The sequence below is a fragment of the Dasypus novemcinctus genome, chromosome 12 (assembly GCF_030445035.2).
Source record: "Dasypus novemcinctus isolate mDasNov1 chromosome 12, mDasNov1.1.hap2, whole genome shotgun sequence".
NCBI lineage: Eukaryota > Metazoa > Chordata > Mammalia > Cingulata > Dasypodidae > Dasypus > Dasypus novemcinctus.
In genome coordinates, this window is record NC_080684.1 from 31973817 (window position 1) to 31984403 (window position 10587).

The 10587-nt window shown below is 55.0% G+C and overlaps 1 protein-coding gene across 1 annotated transcript; it reads left to right on the forward strand.

Moving 5' to 3' along the window:
* Nucleotides 1–683: 683 nt before the first annotated feature.
* Nucleotides 684–3120, forward strand: GPR84 (G protein-coupled receptor 84). The gene is made up of 2 exons (XM_004462707.3): nucleotides 684–743; nucleotides 1709–3120. The coding sequence occupies exon 2, from the start codon at nucleotides 1717–1719 to the stop codon at nucleotides 2914–2916; it is 1200 nt and encodes a 399-aa protein (XP_004462764.2). The 5' UTR covers nucleotides 684–743; nucleotides 1709–1716; the 3' UTR covers nucleotides 2917–3120.
* The last annotated feature ends 7467 nt before the right edge of the window (nucleotides 3121–10587 follow it).

The following is a 10587-nucleotide window of genomic DNA, read 5'->3' on the forward strand; positions in this document are numbered from 1 at the left end:
CTACAGATCAAAGTTTGCTTGAACCTGCTTTAGTGCACCAATTGTGCAATTCTGTATTTACATCTCTGTCTCCCCTGCTAGACTATACATCCTGCATCCCCTGTCTAGCTCTAGTCTGGCCTGCAGTAGATGCTCAATACATATTTGTGAGTTAATGGATGAATGAATGATTGGCTAGGAGCCTGAGCCTCTGTGGGGAGAGAAGGCAGAATCCCAAAGGCCTCATTTCCCACCTTGCTTCATCGGACTTCTTTTGTTAGGGTGTCACATGGAACCCTCTGACTTGAACCATCTCTGAGCCCTGGAGTGAGGGAAGGCAATGCTGCCTCCAAACAAGGTTTCTGGGGTGCCTAGAGTTGCTACTGGAACTTGGCCTTGTCCCTTCGTCCCTTGAGAAGTGGCCCAGATGTTCTGATTCTCTGTCTCCCTGTCCCCACAATTCTGGCAATGACCGTATAGTGCCATGCCATGCAAAGAGGGGAAGGAAACAGAGCTTGAGTCTCAGGAAGGAGATGAGACAGGCAGGAGATCTGGAAGCAAGCAGCAGGGGAATTTCAACAGACGAGTCAAGATTTCACTAGCGGAAGCCAAAGGTTTAGAACCACCAGAGGTGAGGGAGGAAGTGGCTGGAGTTGGGTAACCGGGGAGTTTCTCATTCTGTCGGGGTAGTATAATAGGAGAAATGAGAGCACGATACCCCCTGCCTGAAGACTGACCGGCCTCCAGAAAGGGCTGCTTTTTGGGTGAGTCAGACTTCTTCCACTAGAGAGAATTAAAAGCTGGGAGATTCAGGTACATGTATTTATGGTGGGTATACTTGCAGTCGTTTTGTATACTCATCTACCAAGTGTTTTAACAAACATAAAAAATTTAAAAACACAATTGAAGCCTGTATGTGTGTGCAGCGGAGAGGGGCAGAGGGGACTGTAGAAACATCTTGAATACTTAAAAGTGACTCCTGGGTGGTCTGGTGTTACTGAAAGCATCTGGATGGATATTGAAGGGGTCTGGGGTTTGGGAGCAGGGCGGGGGGCAGGGGGAGAGGCTGGTGGCAAAGAGGGTTAGAGACTAAAAGTTATTTATATAAGACCACAGGGAAATTTTTGAGAATGCAAATGAAAAAGGACTAAGAGAGCCTAAGGAGAGGGTTGGGGATGGTGGGATGAAGGGAGCAAATGAGTTGGGAGGCTAGTAAGCTAAGGTGAGCTCCAAGAGTAGTTCAGGGGAAGCAGACGTGGCTCAACTGATAGAGCATCTGCCTACCATATAGAGGGTCCAGGGTTCAAACCCAGGGCCTCCTGACCCATGTGAGGAGCTGGCCCATGCACAGGGCTGTCCGCGCAAGGAGTGCCGTGCCACACAGGGGCGCCCCCACGTAGGGGAGCCCCACACGCAAGGTGTGCGCCCCGCAAGGAGAGCCACCCTGCGTGAAAACAGCGCAGCCCACCCAAGAGTGGCACTGCACACACAGAGAGCTGACACAGCAAGATGACACCAGATAATGCAAGCAGATGCAGAAGAACACGCAGCAAATGGACAGAGAGCAGACAATGGGTTGGGGGGAGGGGGAGAGAAATAAATAGAATAAATCTTAAAAAAAAAAGAAAAAAGAGTAGTTCCGAAATCCTGGGTCCCGGAGCTGTTCAAGAGATCTACGTTCAAGGCCAGGTTCTGACTCGCTCCTCCTCTTCCCCCCCTGCCTCCTCAGCCTCCGTCATGTGGAACGCCTCCAACGCCAGCTTCTCCTGCTACCACGAGTCCGTGCTGGGCTACCGTTACGTGGCCGTCAGCTGGGGCGTGGTGGTGACTGCGACAGGCACGGTGGGCAACGTGCTCACCCTGCTGGCCTTGGCCGTACAGCCCAAGCTCCGTACCCACTTCAACCTGATCATCGCCAACCTCACCCTGGCTGATCTGCTCTACTGCATCCTGCTCCAGCCCTTCTCTGTGGACACCTACCTCCACCTGCGCTGGCGCAGCGGCGCCACCTTCTGCAGGATCTTTGGGGTCCTCCTCTTTACTTCCAACTCGGTTTCCATCCTCACCCTTTGCCTCATTGCGCTGGGACGCTACCTCCTCATCGCCCACCCGAAGCTCTTTCCCCGAGTGTTCAGTTCCAGGGGCATAGTGCTGGCGCTGGTGGGCAGCTGGGTGGTGGGCGTGGCCAGCTTCGCCCCACTCTGGCCTGTCTATGTCTTGGTGCCCGTGGTCTGCACCTGCAGCTTTGACCGCATCCGAGGCCGGCCCTACACCACCATCCTCATGGGCATCTACTTTGTACTTGGCCTCAGCAGCGTTGGCATCTTTTATTGCCTCATCCACCGCCACGTGAAACGAGCAGCCCAGGCCCTGGACCGGTACAAGCTGCACAAGGCAAGCGTCCGCTCCAACCACGTGGCCGGGACTGAGGAAACCATGCCCGGTCACTTCCGGGAGCTGGACAGTGGGCTGGCATCAGGAGGGCCCAGCGAGGGGACTGCATCTGAGCCAGCCAGCACTGCCACCACCCAGACCCTGGAGGGAAACTCATCAGAAGTGGAGGACCCTAGCCACAGCAAGGTCAAGGTCGCAACGCAGAAAAGCCCTCCCAAAGCCCCTGCCCAAACCAGGCCAACCAAAGGAGCTCAAAAAGCCCCGGACTCCCCGTCAGACTTTGGGAAAGTGACTCGGATGTGTTTTGCCGTGTTTCTCTGTTTTTCCCTGAGCTACATCCCCTTCTTGCTGCTCAACATCCTGGATGCCCGGGCGCAGGCTCCCCGCGTCGTCCACATGCTTGCTGCCAACCTCACCTGGCTCAATGGGTGCATCAACCCTGTGCTCTACGCAGCCATGAACCGCCAGTTCCGCCAAGCGTACAGCTCCCTTCTCAGGCCAATGTCCCAGTTTCTGCGGGCTCCGTTAAAACTGTATCCCTAGTAGCCAGAATCCAGGACTGTCTCCGTTTGTCTCCAAGGGGCCATTTGGCGTGGACAAAGGTGAAAGTAAGACCTGTGGGCATTTTCACAGACTCCCCCCAACCCCCCCCCCAAAAAAATTCCAGGTCCCTCCATCCTTGGATCAGTGTTTCAGACCTCAGCTCCTCAAGGATCACTGTTAATAAATGAATTCCTATGCTTTTGATGCTCAGGTGTGGTCTCTGGAGAAGAAGGAAATAGACCAGTGTTGGTTTGGAGCTGGGACCTAGTAGCTGAGGATTTCGGTGCAAGCAACAGGCAGGAAGCAACTGGCCCGGAACAAAGCCTTAAGCGGAGGGGTTATCAGATGTAAAACATGTGAGATGATCTGAGAAGATTAGCCTGCCTTTTTGTTTACTTCCCCAGAAATGGCCTTTGCCTCTAACTATTACTGCTGCCAGGATCCCCATCCCTGAGTCAGCTTGATTCAACTCAAAAGTTTTGTAACCCAGCTCTGATGACCACTCCAGCGAGCCCAGCCCCGTCTGTCCAAAGGGAATGGTCATGGAGGAGGACTCCGTGCTTTGTGGAAATGGAGCCAAGCTTAGCTGGGGCTACAGCAGGCAGGCGCTCCGCCTGCCCTAGCAGGGTCAGACAGGTGGGGGCTGATTTGCCTTCATTTCCCACAGACCTGTTCTTGTTATCCTGGCTTGTGACAGCAGAACAGAGACTCAGGGCCCAGGCTGGAGTAGACCATACCAGAGATGCTGTTCCCTTCAGTCAAGCAGGACCTGCGTGCACGCACATGTGCAGCCCTAAAGCACCTGTGGCCACCAGGTGACGCTGGTTCTCTGTGTTTCTTCTCTGGCTTCTGGACTGTGGCCTGAAGGGGCCCGGAGGATTGGAATCTAGAGAGGGGTGGAGAGCCGGAGATCTGTACCCTCCCTTTCCTCCAAAGCTTAGGAAGAAAAGGGAAGAGTGAGATATTTATTACTCACGAGACATGCATTGTCCACTTGGTGGTGGGGATCCGGGAGGTGGGGAGGAGCAGGGGAGGGCGGCACTGTGCTGGCGCCGGGGATGGAGTGTGAGTCGTGGCTGTCCCGAGCACTCTGGCTGCACGCTGCCCCTCCCAGACACCGGCAGAAAGAACAGCAGTCCAGGTGGGCAGATCAATAACACACTTCCAGGACCCAGGAATCCTGCCTCCTAAGCCGGAACATGCATTCCGTTCCTGGGTGTCCTTCCACAAAATTGACCCCAGTTAAGTTCCAGCAACTGAGGCAGGGGCCCAGACAGGTGGAGTGAACATCAGAACCAATGAAAAACATCAGCTGAGAAGTGAAGAGACCAGGTCCAGGCAAGGCTCTCAGATAATTAGCTTGGTGAACTTGAGCAGGCCCCTGGACCGCTCAGCCTCAGGTTCTATGCTCTGTGCAAAGGGGGGAGGGGCGGGGCTGCACTCTCACCACGTGCTAGTCTAAATCTCTGAAATACATTATTTCATTCAATCCCCACAAAAATGCTGTGAGGTAGTTGTTATAATCCCTTTCTTACAAATGAGAAAATGGAAGCACAAATAGGGTAATTTGTCCAGGGTGGAATGGCTAGTAAGGGGCACGACCATGATTTGAACAAAGTCTGACTTCAGTGTCCATTCACGTATCTAACAATTACGAGGCAGCTGCATTTCTAAAACTAGAATCAAGTGACCAGGTGATCCCTAGAGGTCCTCCCAGCCTGAACCGTGTAAGATTCTAAAAGTTGTCAACTCTCTGAGGGTTGTAAAAGGGTTCACTTTTCATATTCCTTGAAGGCAATTCGAAAGCTTTGGCACGGAGGAGCAGCAATGGAGATTGAGGTTAGATCTCAGGAAGGACTTCCCACGTATCTGTCGCTGGGAAAAAAATAACTCAGGGACACAGGAGGAAACCCTGGAGCCTGAAACCTGAGCAGAGAAAGCAACCCCTTCCCCTCTCACCAGGCACGGCCCACACCACCCACTCCCGCCCGGATTTTCAATAAGGACTGAGTGAGTGAGACAGAAGAAAAGCAAGATTATCTCCCAGGCTTTCTCTCTCCTGCGGGTGTGCATGACATGTCTGTGCCCAGGCACGAGGGGTCCCTCGTGGCGCGGAGCTCACGCGTGTCTCGGGAAAGCGTGTGCCTGTGGGGGCCCTGTACGCTCCCGCGGGCGGGCGTCTGTGTCTCTTTATCTCTGTCATTCTTCTGCCGCAGCCCGAGCTCTAGCGCTGACTTCCTGACGCTATCTCTCTTTGTCTCTCTCCATCTGTCCGTCTCTCCTGTAGGCTGTCTTCGTCTCCTGTACCTCCGTTATCGCCTTTTTTCCTCCTCGCTCGGTCTCCCCCTCCCCGCGCTCTCCCCGCGCCCCCTCCCAAGCCCCCCGCCCGCGCCGCCCTCGCTCGCGCGCACACTCTCTCTCTTTCGCTGTCTCTTCCGGGCAGATTTATGGTCAGCCCAGGGCTTTTCATTGGCCAAGCGGTGACAGGATTTGATTTAACGCCGCTTTTCATTGGCTAAGCTTGACAGGCCGATTTACGAGGCACTCTGCCATTGGCCGAGCCGCAGTGGCCCTGATTTATGGCTCGGTGACTGCGGGGAGGGGGGAGGCGCAGCTGGGGAGTGAGGATGCCCCTCCCCTCGCCGCCCGCTTCGCGCCCCCCCTCCCCCGGCTTTTTCTGCTCTTTCTCTCCCTCCCCTTCAGGAATAACGATCCCCCTACCTGTTTCTCTAGTTCCCGACTCCTGTCTCTTTCTCAGGAGGGGAAATGGGGTGCTGTGGGGGAGAATGAAGCAGAAGATGGGGTACGAGAGGGTAAACACGGGGGGAGAAATCGGGGTGGAGAGAAGTATAGCAGGGAGAGAAGAGGAGACTGAAGAGGGAGAGAGGATACTGCACTGGAGAACCAAGGGGAAACTGAGGAGGCAAAAAGGATGGAGGAAAGGGGAGGACTGAGGGGGAAAAGAACAATGAGTAAAGAGGGGGCTGAGGCGGGGAAAAATGGAAGGGGCTGGGTGGGGAGGGCGGGTCCGAGCAGAAGAAAGGAGAGACTAACGACAAAGAGAAATGGGCTTGAAGCTGGGAGATCCGGGCACTGAGAGTGACTTTTTCTTGACAAACCTCACTATCCAGACAAACAGGAGATGGGAATTTCCTCTTCAGACGTCTCTGAAAAGGGAGAGGCTTAGAGAAGCAAAGACACAGAGAAAGGTGCAAAAGAGAGGTGAAGGGGGGAGTGTGCAGGAAAGGAGAACTGGGAGGTAAAAGCGCAGAAAAGGTGAGAGGAAAAGATAGAGAACTAATGGGGAGGACCAGACTAAGGTTGGTTTTTGTGTTTTGTGTGAGTCGGCAAGTGGGGAGGAGGGTGTAGCGGGAAAGGACTAATCCTTGGAGGAAATTTTTAGCGAGGGAAACAATTCCTGCTCCTCCTGAGAAGACCCATTGGGCTCTGCGTGGGGGCAAGTCCGGCGCCTCCCCCACGAGATGCTCTGCTCCTCCAAGACTGCATGCGGCTCTCCAATTGGTACACCTCTCTCCTCCCCCTTGCCCACCTCTCCAGTTAAATTTATGAGTTCAGGGTTGGCCTTCAGGAATTAGGGATATTTATGCTTCTTCGCTTCTTTGAGAGTGAGTTTTGGAGGGTGATAAATAAGGGGCCATTGGGGGGTACGCTGGGAGCTTCTATTTTTAGTGTGGCCACTTTCCCAAGGCCCCCACCCACCCATTCCTGAGCCAGAGAAGGAAGCATTGAGGGAGATGGGGAGTGGGTTTCAAATATCTGGAAGGGGGTTGACTATCTTGGAGAGTCCCTCAGAGGCCTGCAAGTTCTTTGCAGCAGAAAGGATTAAATACAGAAGGGGGAGGGGGGGTGGTGTTCTTAGAGTCCCTGAGGTGCATTTACACTATTTTTGTGGAGGATGGAAGAAAAGGGGGAAAAGCCAGTTTCCCCTATGTCCTCCCACCAAAACTTGGTTTCTGAGGAATAGGGAAAAGGATTCAGGAAATTCAGAGGCAGGTTTCTCTGGGCTGTCCCCCTCCCCACCCCCACGCCCCCACACAGACCACAGCCCGGGTCCCTGGGAGAGAGGCTTGGAATGTGGGGCTCAGCCTCTCCTAGAAGTCTCGGCTCCCAAACTGTCCACCCCCACTGCTAGCTGAGAATTAAAAACAGCCAGGAGTCCTTGACACCCCTTGCCCTGGGCCTCCAGGAAATGAGGGAGGGAGAGGGTTTCTGCCCCCAGCCCTCAGCTCTAGGAGCCCAGGCCAGTCCGAGGGCTGGTTCTGGACTCAGGTAGGTAATAAACAAAGATGGGGGGAGGGGCCCATGATATAAGGGAGGTCTGGGGAGAGCAGAGAGAGCTGGGGGAGAGTGCCCTTCTCCCCACCCCACCCCAACAGGCCTTCCATCCACTCTGGCGTTAGCGGGGACGGCCACAGCACGCATGTGCATACACACAGACACACACACACACACCAGGCTGTGCTGCCTGGAGGGGGAAGAGGGAGGGAGAGGTCTAGACTGGCCCTTTAAGAGCCACTTAGGGTCAGAAAGCCTGGGCTACAGAGAGGGGAAGGAGCTGATGTCAGAAGATGGATGGGCAGCAAGATGGGGATTGATGCTAATGGGGGAGTTAAAGCTAAGTACCCAGACACTCAGAGGGCAGAACTGCAGATCTGTCTTCCTTATGCTCACCACCCACCCCCCCAAACCAAGGCTGTAAATCTGTCTCCTCAATTGAGGGAAGGGGGGAGTGAGGAAAAAAAAGAGATGCTCTCCTCTGCCTTTTCCTATTTCTTCCTTATCCAGTGCAGGTCCCCAAGTCTTTTGTCCCCTCCCAATCTCTCCTCTTGATCCATGACCCTTTCCCACAAAAATTTCCAGTTTTCAGCTCTCCATCAGGAATTGAGAGAATGGTTTCAGCTTGCAGAAGAGTTTGAGAGATCTCAGGAAGTTCTTCACTAGCCATGGGCTGGAATGGGTTGGTGGGGTTGTGGGGAGAGCCTGGTACGCTGGGAGTTCCCAACTGCCTCCATTTCTCTTCCTTCTACCCTTTTCTCTCTAGGAGAGACCCCTGGCAGCCTTCTCCTAGGGGAGTAAGGAGAAGGAAGGGTGGGGGCAGGAGGCAGGATGCGGGTGCCAGGGGTTGGAGTGGGTATGTGAGCTTTGGGTTGGGTTTTGTGGAGGCCTCTGACACATGGGAGCTCTGGAAGGGCTGGTGGGCCTCCAAGGGCAGCTAGGGAAGCTGCAGGAGCTGTCCACCGAGAGATATACGGTGTCATTTCTCGGAAGCTCCTGGATGATACCGTTCCCTCTCCTGGAGCACACACCCTGCCTGCTGAGTAGAGACAATTTCGGGTCAGTAGTCAGTCTCTTTCCTGTAAAGGAAGGCCCAGCTGCTCCCTCATACCTCTCAAGAAGGAGCTGGGGATGTCAGAGAGGAAGGTCTTCTCAGAGGGGGTAGGGCTGGTAACCCTTGGAGAATTCCATTTCTTCCTTTGCTTTCAGGTGAGACTATGTCTCCCATCTTTCCAGATCTATTATCACCCTTATCTCCCTCCCTAGTGACAATCAGGGCGGGTTCTTGGTCCGCCCCTCTGTCTTAGAGGGAAGTCCTCTGCATCTCATCTGCTGCAGTGCTAGACCCAGGCCTGCTTGCTAGTCTGGGAACGTCGGTGCCAGAGCGCTCCCTGGTTCCTGAATCCTCCTCAGTATCCACCAGAATCACTCTAAGACACCAACCTCAGCTCTCACCAATCCCACCCCCGTTTCCCTTCAGGGCCCTAAAATCACCTCGGAGCCTTGATCTTCTCCGTGTCCGAGGTCTTCAGGGACAAGGAAGAGACCGAGGCTGGAGTGGGAAAATTTGGGGGTCGTGAGCATTTGCGGCTGGAACCCAGGCTCCCAGCCTCCCAGCATCTGGCCCTGCGCTTCCTCCCAGCCCCGCGAGGTCAGCCATTGCCCTCAGCTCTGGGCTCCGGCTGCTCCTCTAACCCAGCAATAAATCCTGTCTTTGTCTCCCCTCCCCGACCTGGGCCCCAGGCAGGCTGGGGGTCAGAGGCTGGGGGAGGGGTCAGTGTGGAGGAGGGGGAGATACAAGGAGAGTGGGAGGAGAAGATGGACGGGAGCAGCTGGTGGGCAGGCATGGGGGGTGGGCAGGGCGGGGATGGGGCCTCTTGATTCCAGGGATTCTGGCTGCACATTCCAGCAGACTGGCATTTCAAGTGAGAAAGCGGCATTCCGAGAAGATATGGAAATACCTTGGGAATGGCCCCTGGAGCATCAGGAGTGCTGGGAGATGGGGAGTGGGGATTGGGTGCCTCAAGGAAGGAGGCTATTAAGGGAAATGGGAGAATGAGAATGTTTGGGCATCATCCCTATCCCACCACAGACCCCTTCACACGCGTGCCCCCGCATGTGCTCGCGCACACGGTGTAGATTCATGGCCTGTCAACACCAGCAAACCGGGGGAGAACCAGCCTGCCCCTGCCTGGCCCCTCCCCAGCGGCCTTCTCTGGCTGTGACTTCCCGTCTCCCTCTCTCACTTCTTCTCCCAGCCTAGCTGTCTTTCGTTGTCAGTTTCTCTTACTCTCCCAGTTTGTCATTCTTGCGTTCTGTTAACTCTTAGCCTCTGCCTCCGTCTCTGTCACTTTTTCTATCTCCTGTTTCTCCTTTCATCTTCCTGTCCCTGTCCCTCCCCCTCCCCCTTGGCCTCTCCATCTGCCCTGCCTCTGCTCCTCTTTGACCCGGCCTTCCCCCTCCCTCACTCCCACCAGTGGCCATGCCCTCTCTTCTGGTACTGGAAGACCGAGGGGCGCGGGGCGTCAAGTTGCAAGGAGGGATGAGGAGAGAAGAGGCTCTGAGTGAGTTCCTGCTTTGGTGGAGGTCTGGAATCATGTTAAGACGTGGCATGAAGGTGTCAGGAGCAGGGGAGCCAGGAGAGGACCAGAGAGAGAAGCACAACTAAGAGGGGAGGGACAAAACGAGAGGAAAGAGAGATTGATAGAGAAAAGACACAGAAGGGCAAACACTAAAGGAAGAAGGGTAAGGTCTTGGGGTTCCCTTTGTGTGTATTTTGGGTCATTCTGAAGAGGAGCTGAGGGGCATCCACTGAGTCATACTGAGACAGATCCAGAGACAAGGTCTGGAGACCTGGCCAGAGAAATGCAGTTGTGAGGCCCATCAGGCAGCCCCATTGCTGGGCGCTCTCTTACTGGGGAAGGTCTGCACACAGTCTTGAGTGAGTGTGGTCCTCTCCCCCCTCCCCTCCTGTCATCTCCCCTCCTCCCCAGTTAGAATGACATCAGCTCTGGCTGCCACTGTTCTCATCCAGGTTGATGTACTCTCACATGGGTGAAACAGGGGCCAATCACCCCTGCCCCACCCATTGACTCCCCAGGCCAGGAGATGGGCTTACACAGTCCAGTGCCTCAGGGTTGGGAGTGGGAGGAAGCTGTACCAGGAAGGGGGCAGCAGGACATGGTGGGAAAAAGAGGGGCACAGGCACCAGGGGAAGGGAGAGGAACGAGAGGGGGGCAGTTGAGGAAGAGAGCCTGCAGCACTAAATCACCCTGTGGGGGAGCTCCCTCTGTCTGAGCTCAGTGGGGTAGGGAAAGGATAGACATTGGGGGGGGGGCGTCTAGAATGGGGAATCGCCACATCTGGCAGGCAGGT